General features: G+C 43.1%; 1 protein-coding gene across 4 annotated transcripts in view; it reads right to left on the reverse strand.

Annotated features, from left to right (window-relative positions):
* The window catches only part of EPG5 (ectopic P-granules 5 autophagy tethering factor), an 82,258-nt gene that overhangs the window by 29,476 nt on the left and 28,680 nt on the right, over positions 1-24,102 (reverse strand). For all 4 annotated transcript variants that reach the window (XR_004372119.2, XR_004372118.2, XM_032768969.2 and 1 more), the window contains exons 17-27: positions 22,571-22,711; positions 20,153-20,297; positions 19,109-19,306; positions 18,369-18,479; positions 17,523-17,642; positions 16,044-16,210; positions 15,596-15,823; positions 11,928-12,051; positions 10,749-10,893; positions 5,766-5,937; positions 998-1,160 (exon numbers count right to left, since the gene is read on the reverse strand). Coding sequence is in view for 2 of the 4 variants with exons in the window: in XM_032768969.2 (XP_032624860.1) it covers positions 998-1,160; positions 5,766-5,937; positions 10,749-10,893; positions 11,928-12,051; positions 15,596-15,823; positions 16,044-16,210; positions 17,523-17,642; positions 18,369-18,479; positions 19,109-19,306; positions 20,153-20,297; positions 22,571-22,711 (1,714 nt within the window). In the remaining 2 variants the exon portion in view is untranslated. The remainder of the gene's footprint in view (positions 1-997; positions 1,161-5,765; positions 5,938-10,748; positions 10,894-11,927; positions 12,052-15,595; positions 15,824-16,043; positions 16,211-17,522; positions 17,643-18,368; positions 18,480-19,108; positions 19,307-20,152; positions 20,298-22,570; positions 22,712-24,102) is intronic.

The following is a 24,102-nucleotide window of genomic DNA, read 5'->3' on the forward strand; positions in this document are numbered from 1 at the left end:
CCCTCGGAAGGGGTCACAAGGTTATTACATGGGCGGGGTCACGAGCTGTCAGCCTCCACCCCAAACTCCGCTTCACCTCCAGCATTTAGAATAGCGTTAAATATTTAAAAAGTGTTTTTAATTTATATGAGGGGTGGTACTCAGAGGCTTGCTGTGTGAAAGGGGTCACCAGTATGAAAGTTTGAGAACCACTGACCTAAACAAGTAGATAGACTAAAACTCAGTCTACACAACCAGTGAGGTATTCTATAAGCATCCCATTTTGGTTCCGTTATTCCCATCAACAAACATTTCCCGAGTGTCTTTCACCAAAATAATTTAACAAGATTAAATATAAACTTTACATAGGGACCATTTCTTTAGTTGAGGAAATGCAACCACCTCTAGAGTGAAATGTAACAGCTGTACAACAGTGCACATCCTGCACTACCCCAAGTACAAGAACTCTCAACTTGGTGGTTTAAGTCCAAAAGCATAGACTTAGAGCAAGGGCCCCAAAGTGTGGGGAGTGTCCCATGATGGGGGTGCAGAGGAACACCCAGAGAAGTATGGTGGGTACCTCCCCGCCTCCAGCTGTGCACTGGTCCCGTACCCAGTCACATCCCTGGCTCCACGTCTGGCCCCATCCCCAGCCCTGGCACGGCTCCACCGATGGCCCCACATCAGCTCCCAGCCTTGCTGCTGGCCATGGCTCCGTTCCCAGCCCAGGGTCAAGGCTGGGGGCGAGGCCAGACGCGGAGCCGCATCTCACTGCAGGTGCAGACCACAGACCAGCTGAGGCTCCACCCCCAAGCCTTTGCCCCAGTTCCGCCCTCAGCCTTGGCCCTAGCTCCGCCCTCAGCCCCACTCCCAGCCCTAGCTCCGCCCCCCAAGCCTCAGCCCATTTGCCTGTCTTCATCCCTCTGCCCCAAGCTGCGGCCCCACTGGCTCTGGGGGGGCGCAACCCTCAAAGGTTTGGGGACCGCTGAACTAAGAGATGTGAAATTAGATTTCTAACCTGGACTGTCACAAGAGCTGCTCCCTGACAGCTTTTATTTGAAGTACCCGGACACTTCAGCTCAAGGGTAATCTGTTCTTCCCTGTTGATATAGAGTTTGGGCATGGTGTCCAATATTTCACTGTCAAGCGCAACCTGCTGGGTCTCCCGGCAAGCTGCAATTCTGCAAAATATAGACAAGACATTAGCAAAACCTTTAGCACAGAGCTGGGCATTGGAAACTTTAACAGCAAGAATTACCATGACTGCAGGATTACAGGTTTTACAAGGAAACAGGTTGTTAACTATAGTTCTAGATAGTAAATAATCCAAACTTCAGGCAGTACAGAAGTTTACTAAATGAAAAACAGAATGAATAAAAACAGATGTACATTTCACAAGCAGCAATTCATAACAACGGGGAAGTAACTTCACCAGGAGGATCAGAAACTACTCAAAGATAGCACCTAAAAAAAGAGCCTGCGACAATCAAGCAGGAAATTAATTAGGTCACATATTGTAACTAGATATAAATAGCCTTTAAATAGAAAGGCTGGATGGTTCAGTTAACACACCGAAGCCCACTGAGAGTTATTGCTAAAAAAAAAAATTTAGGATTTGTTCTGTATCTCAAGCAGTTTGATGCATCTCTTCTCAATGATCATGCCAATTCTTTGAAAGGGTTAGAGACTCCAGTGACAGAAGGGGCCATTGTGATCACTACCCGGATTTACTGTATAACCTAGGCCATAGAACTTCCCCCAAAATAATTCCTAGGGCAGATCTTTTTGAAAAACAGCCAATCTCTTAAAAATGGTCAGTGAGGGAGAATCCACCAGGGCCTTGGTAAATTGTGCTAATGGCTATTCACTCTCACTTCAAAATCTAACTTCCAGTCTGAATTTGTCTAACTCCTACTTCCAGCCATTGGGAAAATGTTATACCTTTGTTTGCTAGATTGAAGAGCCTATTATTAAATATTTATTCTCTATGTAGATACTTATAGACTAATCACCTTTAATTTTCTCTTTATTAAGTTAAATAGATTAAGCTCTTTGAGTCTACCACTGTGGCATGTTTTCTAATCCTTTAATCATTCTCATGGCTCTTCTCTGAATCTCCTCCAATTTATCAACATCCTTCTTGAATTATAGGCTCTAAAACAGGACACTATATTCCGTCAACCATCACACCAGTGCCAAAAACAAAGGTAAAATAACCATTCTACTCCTATTCGAGATTCCCCTCTTTATGCATCTCAGGATTGCATTAGCTCCATTGGCCACAGAGTCACACCGGAAGATCATGTTCAGCTAATTATCTACCACAAGATCCAAGAATTTTCCAGAGTCACTGCTTCCAGGATAGGAGTCCCACTTTCCTGCAAAAATGGCCTACATTCTTTGTTCCCAAATGTACACATTTACATTTAGCCATACTAGAACACATATGGATTAGACCTTAACTGGAGTATTGTGTCCAGTTCTGGGCACCACATTTCAGGACAGATGTGGACAAACTGGAGAAAGTCCAGAGAAGAGCAACATAAATGATTAAAACATGACCTAGGAGGGAAGATTGAAAAAACTGGGTTTATTTAGTCTGGAAAAGAAAAGACTGAGAGGGGACATGATAACAGTTTTCAAGTACATAAAAGGTTGTTACAAGAAGAAGGGAGAAAAATTATTGTTCTTAGCCTCTGAGGATGGGACAAGAAGCAATGAGCTTAAATTGCAGCAAGGGCAGTTTAGGTTGGACATTAGGAAAAACTTCCTGACAGGGTGGTTAAGCACTGGAATAAATTGCCTAAGGAGGCTGTGGAATTTCTATCACTGGGGATTTTTAAGAGCAGGTTAGACAAACACCTGTCAGGGATGGTCTAGATAATACTTAGTCTTCCCTTAAGTGCAGGGGACTGGACTAGATGACCTCTCGAGGTCCCTTCCAGTTCTATGATTCTATAATTGTTTGTCTGTGCCCACTTAACCAAGTGATCCAGATAGCTCTGTACCAGCGACTTGTCGTCTTCATTATTTACCAATTCCCCAATTTCTGTGCTCTCTGCAAACTATCAGTGATGATTTTATATTTTCTTCTAGGTCATTGATAAAAATGCTAAATAGCGTGGGGCCAAGAACAAATCCCCAGGGGACCCACCAGAAACACATCTGCTTGAGGATGATTCCCCATTTAGAATTACAATTTAATGTGTGCCTTGTAATTTTATATCATTCTAATTATTTTAAATTAAAATGTCATGCAGTACTAAGTCAAATGCCTTCGAGAAGTCAAAGTATATTAGACAGGATCTATTTTCCATAAACCCATGTGGATTAGCAATTTTGTTCTTGATTAATAAAGTCGCATATCAGCTGCTCCATTATCCAGCCCAAGATCGATGTCAGACTGACAGGACTATAATTACCCTATCCGTTGTGTTTATCCTTGTCGTGGTACAATTCCGCACTCTGAACCTTAGCGTCCAAAAGATGGGGTACCAGCATGAATTCCTCTAAGCTTGATTACCAGCTTAGGACCTGTAGCGCTGCCACCAACCAGGAATTCCCAGTGCCTGGAACACTCTGGTCCCCCCAAAACCTTGCCTGGGAACCCCAAACCAGACCCTCTGGATCTTAACACAAGGAAAGAAAACCCTTTCCCCACCGTTGCTTCTCCCAGGCTTCCCCTCCCTGGGTTACCCTGGAAGATACTAGTGATTCAAACTCCTTGAATCACCAAAACAGAGAGGACAATTCGCCCTTCCTCCCTCCTTCTCTTCTCTCCCCTCCCAGCACTCTCCTGAGAGAGACAGTAATCCTGACACAAAGAAAATTAGCCTGTCTCTCCCCTTCCCTCCTTTCTCCCCACCAATTTCCTGGTGAATCCAGACCAGTCCCTGGGGTCTCACACCAGAATACAAAAACAATCAGTTCTTAAACGAAAAACTTTTAATTAAAGAGAAAAAAACAGTAACATTATCTTTGTAAATTTAAAATGCAATAGTACAGGGTCTTTCAGCTAGTAGCACTGGAATACCTCCAGCCAAGTATACAAGTACAGATTAAATCCTTTCAGCAAAATACAAATTTGAACTCCTTCCAGCAATGCACATTTGCAATAAAGAAAACACAAAGCCTAACTCGCTTTACAACTTACAGTTACTATTTGAATTTATATAGAGAGCCTGTATCAGGGAGATTGGAGAGAAACCTGGTTGCATGTCTGGTCCCTCTGAGCCCCCAGAGTGAACAACCACCAAAATTAACAGCACACACAGAAACTTCCCTCCCTCAACATTTGAAAGTATCCTGTCTCTTGATTGGTTCTCCGGTCAGGTGACAGCCAGGCCTACTGAACTTGTTAACCCTTTATAGTCAAAGAGATATAAAGTACTTCTGTGCTATTAACTTTTCTTATCTGTTTATGATAATCCTTTTTTTTAAATGGTCACAACAGCTTTCTTCCGGCCTTCTGGAACTGCTTTGCTGCTCTAAGACTTATTGAAAATCAACATAAAGGTCCAGCCAGTTCCCTTAAAATTACTGGATGCAAATTATCTGGACCTGTTGATTTTAAAATGTCTAACTTTAGTAGCTTCTGTTTAACATCCTCCAGGGATACTAGTGGAATGAACAAGTGTTATCACTGTATGATCAGACTGCATCTGTTTTTTTCCCCAAGTACAGAATAGAAATATTTAGAAAACACTTTTGCCTTTTCTTCATTATTATTGAAAATTCTACTATTTCCAGCTATTAATGGAACAATACCATTGCCAGGATTCTTTGTTCCTAATAAATTTTAAAAATTCCTTCCTATTAAATTTAACTCTGCTAGCCAGAGAATTCTTTTTGTGGTCCTTTGTCATAGTTTTCTTTGTAGTTTTTTGTTTTCCATATAATTGTCTACAACTACTAACTTTATATTCATTACTATCAACCTCCAATTTCTTCTCTTTCTTTCTTAAATATTTGCCTTCACTTCCCCTTTAAACCAAGTTTTTTGTTTTGGAGTTGTGGGGTGTTTTGTTTTGTTTTGTTTTTTTTGTTTTGTTTTGTTTTTACCAAATATGGCCTCCTTCCTCAGTTGTAAGATCATGGCTTTTTGGTTGTCTAGTAAAGTGTTCTTAAATGATTTCACAATTACTATTCACATTTTTCTGATTAAATTATTTCTCTCAGCTGATTTGGCTCAATTGTTTTCAGCTTTGTGAAACTCGCTCTATTAATGCAATAAGTATATTTATTTATTCTGCTTGCACCTTATGAATGTGATCAAGTCAAGATTGTTTCTTAATGGCTAAAAGGGGTAACTTTTTTAAACTATTCATTTATCAGTTTTTTTAAAACTAAGTTCTTCAGCTGCATTTTGCTATGAGAATGGTGACAGAATAGTCTGTATAAAAACAATGTATGAAGTTACCATCACTTGAGGCCAGATTTTCCTTTTGCCGGCTCTGTTGCAAGAAATGGCCACAGCAGGATGACTTGTATCAAAGGATTAGTTAACTAATTACTGACTATAACAATCTAGAGTAGGACTAGGTTATGTCTTAATTAGAATGAGGTGAATGTTCCACTCTTTTCCAGGGAACAGAATAAATCTTAGTGGTTAGTTCTGGTGCTAAATTTGTTAAATCATCAATTAAATGATGCAATCTACAAGAAAAACACAAAAGAGGTCAGTAATAGTGAATCAAATCCCGTTATTTCTAATCATGCTAACGATACAGACAACAGAAGTCATCTGAACATACCAGCAGATCAGAAAAAACATAGCTAAATCTTACTTGGCATGTTGCTGCAAGTTGTTAAGGTCCACGCGCACAAGCTGTGTTGCTTCCTTCTGACTTACTAGACTGGCAGAGGAAACAATAGGCACAGGAGGTTTCACTGGTTGAAGGGGAAGAGGGGGTTTGGGTGCATCATACTTCTTCAAATTACTCAGTATTCTCTCCTTGGCTAGAAAGGAAAGGAGGGGCAATTCTTGTCACTCAAAGAAAAACATGTAGGATATAATCTGACCATACAAATAATTTGATTACTACTGGTTGTGACGCTGACAGACCAGCTCAAATCAAAGCTGTAGGCCAATTCACTTGTATGTGAATAGCAAAGAAATGTTAAGTGGGCTAGCAGGCATAAGCCAATTCACTTGTTAGAACAGAACTAAGGGGAAAGTTATCATATTACATTTACACGGCATATACCCTGGTAATTACATTTACACCAAATTTACCTGTTGGTTGCTATTGTCTCACATTATGTATATCCTTGTACTTAGTTAACCCTATGTCAAAATTATGTATTAATGCCAAGATGAGAAGATGGTTGATGTATAAATTTCATGAAAACTAATGAAACATTGTTCAGACTGCTATAACTAAATGCATTGTGTATATCTCTAACTGGATTATCCATCAAAACAGGACTGGAGCCTTGGAACTGTAAATGAAGAAGCATGCTAACTTCAAAAATATGGGTCACTGTGTTCAGCAATGGGAAATCCACAGACCCAGTCTGCATTTAGTCAACAAGGAAAAGCCCAAGCTGTGATGGAGACAATGGCCAGATTGTTATCCGGGGAAAACAGTTATAAGAACAGATCCAGGGGAATGATCATGAATCTCTGAACTGTTCTGGATTCTAGCAGGATGGAATACTGAACAAGCTGACAGAGATTTACCTTGGGTGACCCTGAAAAGACTTTTACAAAACTAGCAGATTACTACATCTCTCCTATCATTTTTGGACTTACAAACTTGGACTCACGTGTTAATGTATTTTAGTTGCTTTAACCTCTCTAACTCTCACTTCTTCTTCTTAACTAATAACTCAGCCTCCTTGTGTGCATGGTGTATGCATTATGATATAGTCTTTAATTATATGATCACATAATATTTTCTCCCCAAGACCTCTGTCTCATTCACTGCACAAAATGGATGATGCTCAATTAAATATTGTTTTCCCCCTCATTGTTCAGTGTGGAGCTTCAGTCCTTTTTTACTGCACACTATTCAAACCCTGCTCTGAAAACAGATTAGTGTCCTGAAGGGCTTTTCTATGCTGTTCATCGCTACAGTATAAGAGCGCTTGACAAACATTAATGTCTTTATTATCACAACACTGAGATAAGGGAGTATTTTACCAATAGGGAACTGAGGTCGAGAGATTAAGATCAAAAGTGTCCACTAATTTTGGATGCCCAATTTGAGATACCCTGGCTCCGATTTTTCAGAGTACTTAGTAATACACAGCACTTGACACTTTTAGAGCACAACTCCCTTTGACTTCAGGTTCAGCTCAGATTGCTCACACTTGTGCAAATCAGACCCCAAAGTCTCAAGTAAGACCCCAAGAAAACAAAGACACACAATTATTGGCTACCTGTAAGAAGTTTGATTTAAGTGACCTGAGTAGCATCACAGAGGAGCTTTTGGCAGAGGCAGAGATAGAATCCAGCTATCCAGGGAAGGTATTCAGCCACCTTTACCATGAGCCCATTGTGATAGATGCAACACCTACTTTGGAGCAGGGACACTTCAAAGACTAGTACACTATCATGTCTGGCACATAGAACCATAGATTTACAGAACACTAGGGAATTACAGACCAGTCCACTTAACTTCAGTACCTGAAAAGATAATGAAGCAAATAATTAAGCAAACTGCGAACACCTAGAAGATAATAAGGTGATAAGTAACAGTCAGAATGGATTTTCAAGAAGAAATCATGTCAAACCAACCTAATAGCTTTCTTTAATTGGGTAACAAGCCTTGTGGATGGGAGGAAGCGGTAGATGTGGTATATCTTGACTTTAGTAAGACTTTTGATACTGTCTCACATGACTTCTCATAAACAAACTAGGGAAATACAACCTAGATGGAGCCCTATAAAGTGGGTGCATAACTGGTGGTTCACAGCAAGCTGGAAGAGCCTACTGGGTGGAGTCCTGCAGGGATCATTTCTCCATCTGGTTCTGTTCAATATCTTCGTCAAAGATTTAGATAACGGCATAGAGAGTACACTTATAAAGTTTGCAGACGTTACCAAGCTGGGAGGGATTGCAAGTGCTTTGGAGGACAGGATTAAAATTCAAAATGATCTGGACAAACTGGAGAAATGGTCTGAAGTATACAAGATGAAATTCAATAATGACACATGCAAAGTACTCCATTTAGGAAGGAACAAATCAGTTGCACGCATACAAAATGGGAAATGACTGCATAGGAAGGAGTACTGCAGAAAGGCATCTGGGGGTCATGGTGGAGCACAAGCTAAACATGAGTCACCAGTGTAGCACTCTTGCTAAAAACAAATAAAAAAATCATTCTGGGAGGTATTAGGAGGAGTGTTGTAAGCAAGACATGAGAAGTAATTCTTCCGCTCTACTCCATGCTGATTAGGCCTCACCTAGAGTATTGTGTCCAGTGCTGGGTGACACATTTCAGGGAAGATGTGGACAAATTGGAGAAAGTCCAGAAAAGGGAAACAAAAGCGATTAAAGGTCTAGCAAGCATGACCTAGGAGGGAAGACTGAAAAAACTGGGTTTGTTTAGTCTGGAGGAGAGAAGGCTGAGAGGGGACATGATAACAGTTTTCAAGTACATACAAGGTTGTGGCAAGGAGGAGGGAGAAAAATTGTTCTCCTTAATCTCTGAGGAAAGGACAAGAAGCAATGGGCTTAAATTGCAGAAAATGCGGTTTAGGTTGGAGATTAGAAAAAACTTCCTATCAGGATGGTTAATAAATTGCCTAGGGAGGTTGTGGAATCTCTGTCATTGGAGATTTTTAAGAGCAGATTAGACAAACACCTGTCAGGGATGGTCTAGAAGATAATACTTAGTCCTGCCTCAAATGCAGGGAATTGGACTAGATAGTCTCTTGAGGTCCCTTCCAGTCCTACAATTCTATGTGCCAGACACCACAGGCAAATGGGATACTCAGACTATCGTCTCTGTAAACGTGGTATATATCTGTGTGAGCTAGAAAGCGTATTCTAGCTCCATGGAGGAAGGTACAGAGCTTTCTCTAGGAACTAAAGATCAGTGGGGGGAGAAAGGAGTAACAATTACAAAAGATAAACAACTGCTCCATGAAAATCCTCTGAAATTTTGGCCAAATCATAAACTTTTGAAAAATTGCAGTTTCACATGCTCAGTAGAGTCTTGCTAAAGCTTTGCAGCTAAATTCCCTGAAGATTCTGTCCACACTGATCATGCTCCAGCCTGGGTCTGAAGGGATGAAGTTGGACTTTCCCTGCAGTTGTAGCTCTGGGCTACTGTGGGCTGGGGCAGGGCACCACGTCGCATCTGAGAGCAGGGAGCCTCTGTCCCCTGTGCTTTCACTGCTTCCCCTGATGGAGCCAAGCAGCCTGAAGGAGGAAGCTCCCTGATTGGACTGCAGAAGGGACAAGAGCAGACCTGTACAGAAGAGGAGAATGTATTGGGACAAGGGGGAGAGACACTGAACTGGAGGTGGGGGGCGAGAGGGAAGGGAAACTTGGAATTGGGGTATGGGCAAGGCTGATGTCTGAAGATGGATTTTTTTTAAACAACCTAGAAATTACACACACAAAACTATGGTGGTTTGGAATCTTGATGACTTCCATTAACCAGGACAATTGTCTGCAGATGGGTGTGTTTTACCTGTAAGTCTTCCTGTATGTGTGTGTGCTGGCAAGTGAGCAATGAAGTCTTGCAGTGACATGTGCTCATATCATCTGAACTGGAATCCATCTTTAACCTGGTGTCTTTCCATTGAGAAGGAGGGGGTGAGAACTCAGAGAGGGCCAAAGGATTCTCGCCTTATGCAAAAGAGATATAAAAAGGGGTGGAACAGAACAAAAGGGAGAAGAGGAGTCATCATGAAGAATCCCTTAGCTACCACCTGAGCTGGAACAAGAGCTGTACCAGGGGAAAGAATTGTGCCCAGGCCTGGAAGATGACCAGTCTGAGAAAAAACATACTGAAGCATCCATCTCTGAGGGTGAGATCAGTTTGATTCTACATAGTTTTGCGCATTTTATTTTGTTTTGCTTGGTGACTTACTTTGTTCTGTCTGTTACTACTTGGAATCACTTAAATCCTACTTTCTATATTTAATAAAATCACTTCTTACTTATTAATTAACTCAGAGTATGTATTAATACCTGGGGGAGCAAACAGCGCGCATCTCTCTCTATCAGTGTTATAGAGGCCAAACAATTTATGAGTTTACCTTGCATAAGCTTTATACAGGGTAAAATCGATTTATTTGGATTTAGACCTCATTGGGAGTTGGGCTTCTTGAGTGTTAAAGGCAGGAACACTTCTGTTAGCTACTTTCAGGTAAACCTATGGCTTTGGGGCAAGTAATTCAGACCCTGAGTCTTTGCTGGAGCAGACAGGAGTGTCTGACTCAGCAAGACAGGGTGATGGGGTCTTGAGCTGGCAGGGGTAATAGTAGTCTTGGCACATCGGGTAGCAACCCCAAGGGGGTTCTGTGATCCAACCCGTCACACAGGCTACTTATTTAGGTGCCTAAATGAAGATTTAGTAGTCCCCTAATTTCTGAAAATCTTGGCCATTAATTGCATTACAAAAACATCATCCTATTGCAAGCCAAAAGTACTTCAATAAAGAATATATGAACTGCATTAACCCACTGGTTATGATAAACACCACTGTGTTCCCAAAGCAGCCTACTGCCAAAGTAAGCTTTTATCACAACAGTCCTAAATGTACCTTTGTTGCTTCTACAATAGCTTGAACAATGTCGTGTTTGTGGCTTACCTGACAAAGGGTTAGTGAAATCTGTCTGCACTGATAAAGTGCTAGGGGTTGCATGGGATTCAAGTTTGACGTGGAGCCAAAGATTTAGAGCTTCCTGAAATTCATGCTGTATGCGTTCAATATTGACATATTCCATCCACAAATCCTATGGCATGAGAGAAAGCTCAAATTATTATAGGGTACTTTGCACAGCTGACAACGTACAATATACAGTGCACCCATCTCCACATACAGTACAAGGGAGACTGTACAATCATTGAGCAGAAACCAAGCCCAATATTTTAAAGAAAAACTTTTCCCAGAAAAACTGAGCTCCCAAAAGAAAAAAGCTGAAGAAAAGCTGCAGCTAGAGATAAACCTATCTAGGCACTCATGACTATCATGGAAGGAATCTAACAGATAAGCTCAGGGAACTCATTTATAGAAGTTCCTCCCAGAGCCTAAAGGGCTCCATTCCAAGCCCAGTTCAAACTGGACCCCAAGACAGTAGGGCAAGCACAACTCAAACAAACAACTGCTTGCAAGAAACGGAGAGGAAGCTGCAGTTCCTTAAGTATCAAGGGCATAAGTTATTGAAATCTGGTAAAAAAGGGCTGTATTTCCCAGACTTTATCCATACCCAAAATGAGCAGGGGGGAAAAAAAAACCACAACTCTAGCTACAAGGAATAACTTTCAAGGATTTGCCTGATCAAAGAGCCCTCAACTAATAGGGGCATGCAAGGTTTCACATGCACAGAGTATAGAATAATGTAAGCATCCCTCTGGCTCATTTTTGCCTGATCAGGAAATAATACATAATATTTCAGTGACAGCAGGTCTGAGGTTCAAGTGTTTTATTTACTGTCTAAAATCCAGTTCTGGACTGTCCTCAAGGCCATTTGAAAAAGCATAAGTAGGTGCAGAATAAGAGCTATGTTCCTGTTGTAGCATGCAAGAACTCTGGGCCTGAGCTCTGGCCCACATACAGAGGGAGGCTGTTTGGGTCAGGAGTCTAAGAAAAAGTCCACTCGTGCTGGAAAGCCTCAGCTTGCAGAATGGACTGTGCTGCAGACTAGAAGAGCATACGGTGCACCACAATTTAAGAAGTTACTAAGTGTCTCTTAACCAGTGAACTGAATTTTGGATCACAAATCAACCCAATCCTGCTCTGTCAGTGATACTGAAGTCTCTGTTTCACCTGCTGATTTTGCATGATCTTAGCAAGTCTGTACACATCATATTGCTTTGGTAACGACGGAATGTATGCATCTCCTTTCTGAAAGCTCTCTTCCTCCAGCCACAGAACAAACACATTAAAAAGCCTAAAAGAGAAAAATGAGGGGAGAGAGGGGAAGAAAAAAAGTTAGACGTCTACAGAGTGTTCTCTCTTCCTTAATGGCACATGAACACACACACACACACACACACACACAGTGTGTATTCACAGCAGCTCATGATCATCACCATTCTGATCAACACTAATGATTGAAATGGGAACCTCTGGAGCTAAAAAGAATGAGCCTTTTCAACTTGAGCTAAAAAACCAGGCTCAGTAACTGGGGGATGTAACCAACTAATATCCTTTATGCATTTAACACAAAGGGGGATACACACCGACTGGTGGGTTACATCAGAGCCTAGCTCAATGGCCGTTACATTCCAGTGTGGAACATGGTCTGTCAGCCTAGACTGAAGTATGGGATAGCAGGAGGAAAGAGCTTTGGAGAGTTAATTTTCAAGGATTAGAGGGGACCCTGAAGAGGGATGGGAATGAGGGAGGGGGGAAGCAGGGTAGAAAGTAACTGAAGGGTGTAACCCTGCGCCACCGTATTAAGGACCCACCGGTCCAAAGTTATAGACACCCACGCAGGGAGGAAGGAAGAAAGGCGGTTAGCAAACAGAGGGGAGGAAGGATCTGGAGAACAGTCTGGTAGGCCACGCTCGGGCGTACCCTCAAAATGGGAGCTTGCCCATCTGCTTACTGTGGGTCGAGCCGGCCTGGGATGTAGACGGAGGTTGGTGGCCAAGGAGCCTCTTGTAGCTACCGAATCTTCTGTGGTGAGGCTCCTAGCGAGCGAGGGAGGCTGCCCTGGCTCCAAGACTGCTGTGGCTTAAACCGCTTGTGGACAGGGCCAGGGATGTACAGGCCCAGTGTTTTTATGGTCGTGCAGGAATCTTTCAGGCCATGGAGTTTAATGTCTGTCTGTTCTGTGAACAGGCCGTGCCCATCAAAAGGGAGGCTGTGCATCAGCAGGATGGGGCTGATCAGTGGCTCTGTCCCGATTGGTTCCAGTCACTCCTCCCGGAGTTGGATCTGGCTGACCTCGATGAGCACCTGGATCCGACTCTCGGTGACCAGGAGCGCTGGGCAGATCTGCAATGGCCCCGAACTGGTGATCTACGCCTCACACTTAATGAGCGGTACCGGAATGTGGAATGGGACTGGGAACCAGAGGGGGCCTAGCATCATGAAGATGAAACTGCACACGGTGACGCCACCTGGGGGATTGGCCACAGTCCGGATAACGGTATCATCGGTCCCTCGACCTGTCCCTGGAGCAGTACCGGTGCCCTGGAGATTTCGGGCATCAACTCCAGAGGTCTGCACCCGGTTACCGGCGAGCCGCACCTCGAACCTCTCTGCCCTTGTCCGAGCTCCAGAGACTGCATGGGGTTATGAAGCTTCTGCCTATCACAGTCAGAAGTGTGTCAGCTGCAAGAAGGCAACCATCGGCGAAATGTGCCCTGCCATGGGAAGTGTGGCTGAAAGGTGGAGAATACAAAAGTGCCAATGCAGGTTTACCCCAGGACCAGGACCCCGCAGGGGCCGTAGTAGGAGGCACTGAGAGGGACATAATTTCTTGCGCTGCTTGCAAGGCTTCTGCAAGGACAGCACCTGGAGCTGATGAGGACCTCCACCACTAGACTTGTCTTTTCCCTTGTGGGAAGCTGGAGACCTTCTTTGCCTCATCTTCCTGGGCTTCTTGGCTGGAGCCACAGAAGGAGACCGGTGCCAGCTCGTAGATGGTACCAGCAGGGTGCTGCGCACCAAGGTCATGGTGCCCGGCACCGAATCGGAGCGCTGCTCCGACACTGAGGTAAAGGCAGACTCCATCAGGAGCACCTTCAAACAAATGTCACGCTCCTCTTCGTCCTGAGCTTAAAGGACTTGCAGATTTTGCACTTATCACTAATGTGATCTTCGCCCAAGCACCGTAAACTACAGTAACTCCTCGCTTAACATTGTAGTTATGTTCCTGAAAAATGCTACTTTAAGCCAAGTGATGTTAAGCGAATCCGATTTCCCATAAGAATTAGTGTAAATAGGGGGGTTAGGTTTCAGGGAAATTTTTTCTGCCAGATTAAAAAAAGGCTATTTTTTTATATATATATATAAATATTATAGACATACACACACACACGCACAATAAGTTTTAAACAAACAATTTAATACTGTACACAGCAATGATGATTGTGAAGCTTGGTTGAGGTGGTGGGAGTCTGAGGGTGCGATATTTCCTAGGGAATGCCTTACTGCTAAATGATGAACTACCACTCAGCTGAACCCTCAAGGGTTAACATGTTGTTAATGCAGCCTCACACTCTACAAGGCAGCATGAATGGAGGGAGGGGAGACAGCATGGCCGAGAGTGAGACATACAGCCTGGGTGTGAGAGAGAGATGTGCACTGCCCCTTTAAATATGCTGACCCCACTCTAAGTACACTGCTGTAGCTCACGAAAGCTCATGCTGAAATAAATTTGTTAGTCTCTAAGGTGCCACAAGTACTCTTGTCCTTTTTGCCCTTTTAAGTAGATCAGCAAGTTGAAACAGCAGCTGCTGCCAGCAAGCTCCCTCCATCCCGAGAACCTGTGATGTCCTCCCCACTGCTCTGTGGAGATAGGGTAAGCTAGGGGGCAGGAGCAGGGGGGAGAGGGACACCCTGACATTAACACCCTTCTTTCCCCCCGGCACAGCAAGCAGGAGGCTCCCGGGAGCAGCTCCAAGGCAGAGGGTGGAAACAGCACATGGCGGTGGGTAGGAGACCAGCTGAATGCTGGCAATTGATAGCCTGCTGGATGGCTACCGCCACAGGGAACTTAGGGAAGCAGGAAGCTGATAAGGGGGCTGCCAGTCCACCCTGGTTACAAGCCCCCACCAGCTAGCTCCAATGGGCACCTCTTCCTGCAAGCAGTGGACAAAGCAGGTGGCTGCCAAACAACATTATATGGGAGCATTGCGCAACTTTAAACGAGAATGATCCCTAATTGATCAGCGAGGTAACACCAAAACAACATTAACCGGGACGACTTTAAACGAGGAATTACTGTATTATGTGGATTGCTAATGGGCTTGGCCTTTTACAGTGATCATGGGGTTTAAAGCCTGAGGACAGGGGCATGCCCCATCCCAAGGCAAAGTCCCTTTAGGGACCTACTAAGTCTCTAACTTAACAAATCGGTTGAACTAAACTAGAGGGAAATATATACAATAAAAGGTGCAAGAGGCAAATGAGTTTGAACGAATGAAAAGCAACAGCTCTAGCCTAAGCAGTACCAGTTCCATGCGCCATCACTGGTGGCAAAAAGGAGCTGAAGGTGGAGGGGGCCAGCGGCACCCTATATGCCGTGGCATATGCATGCCACTCCAGTGGGCACCAGAGCCAGTCCCCTACGGATACTGCTGAGGGAAAAACTTCCAGCACCAGTGCATGTGGTGAGCACACACACCTAAGTTGAACGGACATGAGCAATCACTCAAACAAGAATGTGTATGGTACATACTAAATAACAGTAGGATCTCAGTAAATGCTACAGTGAAATTAGCTGTGTCAACCATGACTGAAACGGGACTGGCTTTCTTTACCTGACAAGTTCTTTATGCAGTTCTGGTGAAGTCAGGTAACCTGGTGAGCAGCTCCCCTTTTGTAACAAGCCTTCACTGCCATCTGCAGCACTCTCTACTCTAAGCGCTTTACTAGCTGCGTGGTGGAAGTCTGCCACCTCTGTCAAGCGCTGCTTCATTGCACTTAATAGGTTAACCTGAGCTGGACTCTGGAAAAATCTTCTTCCAATACAGCCATCTACAGGTAACCTTCAAAACAAAAGTCTTGTTGTTAATGTCAAATCAACATCTCTGCACCATAATCTGGTTTTTGCTTCACGGAGATGGCTGACACTAAATAGTGCTCTCACCTGAGCTCTTGGCACCATGGAAAAGGGGTTGTACAAGGCACTTAGTAATCTCATTTATACTGGAAACACAAACGCCTGCCACTAATTATTTTAGAACCTTCAACGAACAACAAGCTCACCCATACTGTGGCCCTGGTCGGTGAAGGTAAAGGAGGAAAAATTTTTGCCAGATGAGGGGCAGAAGGGGGTGATCTGCAGGAGTAACAAGAGCCTGATGAGCCCAACGGTAGATCATTAGTCTCTGGAGAGAAGGTACAATAGGCAGCTTCAGCTGGGCCTGGGCTTTCTGCAAAAGAAGTGGAGAACTCTTTTCAACAAGTATTCTAGGAGGCCCATTTCCACTGCAGTTCCCTACAACAGACTAGGTTCTAATTTATTCCTACATCTTTAATTTTGATTAACAGAGCAAGGATGGTTTGAGAACTGTGAATAACCTACAGTTATTAGATAGCAGTAACCCATGAAACAGACACGCTTCTGCAGTAATGTTAAGGCCAAGGTGCTCAACTCTCAGCTATAGGCCCAATCCGGTCCACTTGGTTTGCTATTAGAGGGTCATATTATACCTTCGATCTTCATGCAAACATACCGCTGGCATCAACAGAACTGCTGCGGACCAAAGGCCACATAAGGGACATAGGATTTAATTCGAAGTGTAAGCTGATCTTCTCCACAGAACAAGTTTGACATTTCTGTATGGGAGCATATATCCCCATGCCATCCTATAGACAGCAGCAGACCATATATATTTTGTGAGGTCCAAGAAACCAACAGGGTACTAAGTAATGTAACAAGTACTAAGCACTTTCAATAGTGTTTTGCAAATTTAAGGACAGCTAGTGCAGTGGAGCAGTACTGAATGGAAAGCTAACTTGTTCACTAAAAAGAAATTGCATCAGCTTTCCCAAAGATAGATGAGACGAAGGCCAAGCAAAATGATACAGGTGCGTCCACCAAGCCCTGAATTCTACAAACATAACACCTGTCTCAGTTTCATATTAGCAATAAGCTATTTTTTAATCCAGGTCAATATTTATGACCAATGGTTTAAGGCTCACTCAGTAAACACAATTACATTTACGCTGCAATAGTTGAAGGAAGGAAGGTACAGTGGTTAGGGCACTAGCCTGGAACTCCAGAGACATGAGTTCAATTCCCTGATTCACCAGACTCCCTGTGTGAGCTTGAGCAAATCATTTAGTTGCTTTAACACCTCAGTTTCCCTATTTGTACCAAGAGGTTAATAGCATTGCCCTATCCTCACAGCACCCTTGTGAAATAAATACACTGAAGATTGAGAGGTGCTCAGATGCCGTAGTAAATATGCTCTGTAAGTATTTCATACACAGATAGAAGAGTTACTATAAAAAGACATTAAAAATAATAATGTATTAAACAATCAGGCCTTTGGGATGCTGGTTTTAAAATGTTAAACTAAAAAAAGAGGATGGAAAATCATTTAAACCTTTTTATTTCCCTGTAAACCAAGCAAATAAGGTCTTATAGAGATACACTGGTGTCTGTGCAAGCAAAATTGCCAGGAACGGTTCAAGAGAAGACTCAATTTTCCATGTATGAAGGGGTAACTGTTCTCTTGCCTTCAGAGCCTGATCAGGAGTTAAAGCGTTGATGACCAATTCACCCTCCACAACTCTGCGAAGTTGGGAATCTTCTTCAAATATGGACTCCATATTCAGAACCATCCATGAAAACCAAACCTGTAAGATACAGTGTATAGAAAATCTTGACTAAAGAGGAAATCCTGTTTTCTAAATAATTTTTATAGATCCTTATTATGAAGTTTTGAAAGCATCACCACATGGAGCCAGGAAGTTTTATGAACAGATACCCTATTCCCCAGGTTTATGCAACCAGACTTTCTATTTCACTGCTGACCTATTAGAACCAGAAGAATCTTAGCTGACAAAGGGGTACAATCCATAGTTACCATTATCCATTCAGAGAACTCCAGATAAAATAACCAACCCACATATTTTATCATAGGAACTCTGCTTCCACACAACACATGCAAAAAAGATCTCTGCTTAGGGGCTTGTTACATGTTGCAGGCAGAGAGGAGGGTGACCAGAATTTATAACATTTGTCAGACATGGCAGCCCAGTCTCTCACACTGAAGCCTACAAGGGATTATCTGGGGAGGGTACACATTATGTAGTACTGACAGTCATGTTAAATGAGTTTTTGGGTACAGATTTAAGATTTAAATTGCTGACTTCCTCACGCCCAAAAACGTCAGTGCAAAGGCCTGCGACATCTCCAGTCTGATAAGCCTGCAGTGCTCTCTCAGACTAGATTAGAACTTCATTTCATCCCAAGAGACCTTTTGCAATAAGGAAAAAAAAGGAATCACAAGAGTAGAAGACAACACTCAAACAGGCGTCATGCGAAAAACACAGCACTTTTGAGTCACGTTAACTGCCTACCTGCGTGGAATTCGCATTGCCCTCGATGAAAGAAGGGGTCACATTTCCTGCCACAATCCAGCTGACCAGTGAAGAGAGCAGACCTTTGTCACAGTGATAACCTAAGGCATTCTGCATGGGAAGTTTGCATAAAATAAAGAACGAATGTGAGAGAGTGATGGGGAATTTACTTAGCTATGGAACTGTCTCTGTGCCTTTCTCCAGCCTGCCCCTTATGTGTGCAACCAACTCCCAATCCTGCTTCACAAAGCCATCACTGAAATGCCAGCTAAAAATCTCATTTTCTCCAAGAGGTTCACAGGAGGCCAAATAATAATGAATATAATTAAATCATCCTAGTTTGGAAAATCCAAAAGCAAGAACAATGCATCCTGTCTTATGTCTTTTAGGGCTGGGCCTGTATATTGTTGTACCATGTAAAGCACTGAGAACAGCATAAACACAGTATTAATAAGTCAGGAAGCATAATTTAAAGATACAATAAAACTCCCTTTACCCATATTCCATATTTCAAAATTCCCTATTTGTCTTAATGCCAGTGATGCCCCCATCCCAATTCACTCAGTACCACAGTACCACCCAATTAGCCAAACCTCAATTTACTCAATTTACCGACATCCCTGTTACTTTTCAGATAAAAGGCTCGTATGATATACAGAACAGAGATTTATTTGGAACTGATAATCCCAGATCTAAGCCTTTAGAATTTTTCTACAGCTGTACTAACTCATCTGTTTTACCTTATGCTGTTGGTAGAGCAGTTTTTGCACACAGTCCTCTTGACTATACTGAAAAGCTGCTTTGCATAGATGATCCAGCAGGTAAAGCGTTGCTCTCTCTCTGTGCCACAACTGTTGAGCAGTGAGAACTTGCACCCAGAACTCCAGCACTGCAGCTGGCCACACTCCATCAGGCTGACGGCTTATAAAAACGTGGGTCTGCCAAGTTAAAGGGTGGAGTTAACAAACAGCATCCAGCCTGAATTACTAAAGCACAAAACTTTACTGAACAATTGTTTAATTTCCATCGGTTGATTTCTGTGACAGCATCAAGGGCTCTAATGAGATCCGTTTATTTTCAGAAGGACACAAGTGACGTCACTGTAAAGGGTTTGCTATTTTTGTTCTTTATCCGTGACCACAGAAATTGTCAGGATAAAGAGATGTTGAAGCAGGGGGTCCGTGAAGCTTACAAACACTGCTGGAGAAGAGACCATTTCTAAGGTTTCTAACTGCAGGAGAAGAAATAGTCACTGAGGCCATACATTTGAAACCCTGCAGGCTCTCAGCCTCGTAATGCCGACTCTGTAGTGTTCGTTCTGCTCTTCTTGCAAGGCAGAACTCTCGATGTCATCATGGGTATCAGTTTATTGTCTTTTCTAAGCCTAGTATTTTCTTCCATTTAACTCCGTTGGGGTCTAAACTTCATGACCTGATAGGGCTACAGATACTTTGGCAGACCAATGCCGATTCTTTCTAGACCAGCACCATTTTCCAAATACTCATCACAAACCAGCAATCAGAAAGGAAAACTTACAAACCCTAACAGTAGCAAGATACACCTCTTAATTCCTGCTCTACCCAACCCTAATGTCAGTTTGCAAATTATGCTTCATACTACATTCTAAGCAACACTGGTGAGCACTCTCTCTCTTTTTAACAATCAAGAGTTGCAACACTAAGTTAAAAAAAAAAAAAAAAAAAAAAGAATTAGCACTGGAGCACTGCAGACCCATCTCCCTCTAGCCATTAGATGTTCAGTCCATTCATGCTTCTTTTTCTGACCTGGATCATGCTGTTGAGAAGCTCAACATTTTCTCCATAGCTTGCTCCTGTCAAGTGTTGCGTCACTTTGTGCGTAACCTGCTGAGTCACGCCTTGTGGAATTCCACTATCCAGGTGGAGGAACAGCTGGATGTAAGATAAAAACCTAGAGACCACAATAATCACAAATGAAATTCATTCCATTCTAAGATTTCTCCTACATCATATATAAAGGGCTGGGTCGGTTTGTTCTGAGGGATTTAAGTGTCATAATACCAAAGGTTACAATGATTAGACTTAAACCCAAACCATGATAAATAAATTTGCATTTTTTAAAATCAGTATGTGAACATCTGAACTATCGTCTTGAGTTTATACCATGGTTTTAGTCTCAACCCTTCCTAAACAACCCGCTGCTGAAATACGGCAGCATCAGGAGCCAAAGGCCTGAGCCACTAGAACTTGTAAGGAAGGAAAATTCTGACCAGAGACATCCTACTCTAAAGATCTCAATGTGCTTTTTATAAATATCAGCAAAGAGCAGACAGGAGGCAGGCTTTTACAGTCTCATCTGACACATCAACAACATGTTGCAAATGGCACGGGACCAATTTATACTCCTCACTGCATCAGAAATGCACAGAAGTCACATATGAGCTGCCTCAGTCTAATTCAGAGATTTCAGATGCGACCTCCCCTCAAATTGTATAATCTCAGATCAATGCAATTTCTTTTTCAAAGATGTTTGGACTGCCAACTCTAGATCAACACTGCTAGTCTATAAGGTGCCACAGGACACACTTGCTTTTTACAGATCCAGACTAACAAGGCCACCCCTCCGATACTAAATCATCACTGAAACATTTGGTAGAAATAGTGTGTTTTCAAGAGACAGCTCAACTATGAAGGGAAGTTGACTGGTGCGTGAAAAGACGGAAAGAATTCCAGGAACAGGGACCAACATGGAACAAGGCATGAGGTGGTGTGTGGGACAAAGCGAGGAGAGTGATATTTAGGAAGGCGAGTTGCATCAGTTTGTGTAGACAGGTCTCAGATGAGATCTTAAAAAACTGAGGTCCAGTCTGCTCTACAGGGATTATGATACTACTTATAAGAGACACATTTGCCCAACTGTTGTTAGCCAAAATTCCACATTGCCTTGTGTTGCACAGTGGACCAGTGGACTGCCACCCTCTACATTAGAGGTTCTATAGGCAGAGTTGGTAATACACTCTGCAGTGCTATAAAAGTACAGGAGTGCCTGACACTTCCAGACTTGTGCAAAAGAAAATGAGAAGAACAGGAGAAAAGCTAAAATCAAGAAAGCACAGTATGGTATCACAACCTGGAAAGGCAGTGGGGCAGAGAAGGACCAGCCTGTTAAGAAAACCTGACTGTGCTCCTCAGACAGTTTGGATAGTATCAGTGCACATTAGTCTTGAAGAACATCTGGAGAGGTGTCTGACAAGAACTGACATAGATCAGTAATCAGGAGAAAGGCACCTGGGACACTGGTGGACGGACCTGTTTATATTTCAGGATTTCTCTGCAGAAGTTACCCTGCAGAGGAAAGCACTCTCTGAAGTACTCTTTGAAAGAGACTGAAAACTACCCTTGTCTGCCCCATGAGGCTCTAAGTACTGACCAGTCAGTCCCGGAACAGACTACGTTTCAGCATGACAGCAATGAGGACTTGGGAGGGGACTGATTTTGGATAGAAGGTTATGCAGCCTGGCCTAGTAACATAGCAATTAGTCATGACAGGGTATTATGTTAATAGGCCTTTGGGCCACGGCCTATGGAGATTCTGATTGGAACTTTAACACACTTAGGGCTGATCTAGACTACGGGGGAAAATCGATCTTAGATATGCAACTTCAGCTACGTGAATAACGTAGCTGAAGTCGAATATCTAAGATCGGATTACTCACCCGTCCTCACCGCGTGGGATCGATGTCCGCGGCTCCCCCTGTCGATTCTGCAAACTCCGTTGGGGTTGGTGGAGTTCCGGAATCGATGTAAGCGTGCTCAGGGATCGATATATCGCATCTAGATGAGACGTGATATATCGATCCCCGAGCAATCGACTGTAACCCGCCGATACGGCGGGTAGTGTAGACGTAGCCTTAGCAGTAACGGCATTAGCCGCTTAACACCCAGAGCGTTACCTGCTCCTCTGCCTAGCCCATCCACAGACAGAACGTGTCAGGCTGTCCAGAGACTGCAGAACTGTGCTACAAGCTACACAACTGGTCTCAGCAGGATATCTGCACACACGGTGATAGCACATGTAGTGGGTGTTTCCGCCACAGCTGTGCCACTGATCACAATCATAAATAAACAACTTGGCAAATATGCCAATTATGTTTCTAGCCAACTGTTGCCACATACAAAAATCGCTCTGCCTTGGCACTACAGTTAAATAAAGATCATACTTACTGTTCGTTCTTCAGAAGGTAGTACTGGCAGGGATAGAACAAGGGTAAAACTTTATCCAGTACATGGACTACTGTTCTCAGATACCTAGACTGCACCAGTATGCCCAGCAGAGGGATCCCTTCAGCACAGAAGTTTTCAATGCTGCAAGGAGAGAAACCAAAACAAACAAAATGACCAACGAATACTAAATAGCATCAATCGTTGTGAATTTATCCAAGCAGTTTCAAGTTTCTCCATCTCATTCCCTCCCAAAAAAAGGAGGAATTTAAGGTTGGTGAAACTTCCTGGTTTGTCAGCCCTAGAGAATTAAGGCCTCTAACCACATAGGTATTTGCTGCAGATAGAGATGGGGAGCCATTCGATAGCTGGCAATGCATTTCACTACCGGAGATGCCACATGGAATTCCTGCTCTTATCTTGCAGCAGCCTCAGACACTGCAGGGAAAAGGGATGTCTAGGAAAAGGGAGCCTACATTTCATTCAGTGCAGTTCCTGGTATCAAGTGCTAGCAGTACAAACACGCAGCTCTGGGGCAATGTCAAAGGTAGCGAGGATAACATTTCAACGCCCAGATCTTCTATGCCAGGAAGACGTAACATTAATATTAAACACCTCCACTTTCATAGCTCTTTACTTTTTCCATTTGCTTAAACACTAATCAGCCTTCAACATTCCTGTGATATAAGATCAGTATTAGCCCCCATTTTTCATATGGGAGATGGAGCAAAAGATTTTCCCAAAGCCACAGTGAGAGTCAATATCATAACACCTCAGTTGGATCATTTATGCAAAGTACAGTCAAGAGGACTATGTGCAAAAACTGCTCTACCAACTGCATAAGGTAAAACAGATGAATTAGTGCAGCTGTAGAAAAATTTTAAAGGCTTAGATCTGGGATTATCAGTTCCAAATAAATCTCCGTTCTACATATAGCACGAGCTTCTCATCCTATGCTCAGATCACACCACCAACTTTCTCAAGCTAGAACCGATCTTCAAAGACATGGAATCAACCTGCTCTAACCCTACTGGGGAGCACATGCAAGGGAGGCAGAACATAAGAATGGTCACACTGGGTCAGACCAAAGGTCCATCTAGCCCATCATCCTGTCTTCCAACAGTGGTCAATGCCAGCTGCTTCAGAGCGAATGAACAGAACAGGTAATCATCAAATGATCCATCCCTTTTCACCCATTCCCAGCTTCTGCCAAACAGAGGCTAAGGACACCATCCCTTCCCATCTAGGCTAATAGCCATTGATGGACCTCCATGAATGTATCTAGTTCTTTTCTGAACCCTATTATAGTCTTGGCCTTCATAACATTCTTTGGCAAAGAGTTCCACAGGTTGACTGTGCATTGTATGAAAAAATACTTCCTTTTGTTTGTTTTAAACCCGCTGCCTATTAACATCATTTGGTGACCCGACCTCCCGCACCCCCCGCCCCAGTTCTTATGTTATGAGGAGTAAATAACACTTCCTTATTTACTTTCTCCACCCCGGTTATAATTTTATCAACCTCTATCGCATCCC

This window comes from Chelonoidis abingdonii, chromosome 6, assembly GCF_003597395.2.
Source record: "Chelonoidis abingdonii isolate Lonesome George chromosome 6, CheloAbing_2.0, whole genome shotgun sequence".
Classification (NCBI taxonomy): Eukaryota; Metazoa; Chordata; order Testudines; family Testudinidae; genus Chelonoidis; species Chelonoidis abingdonii.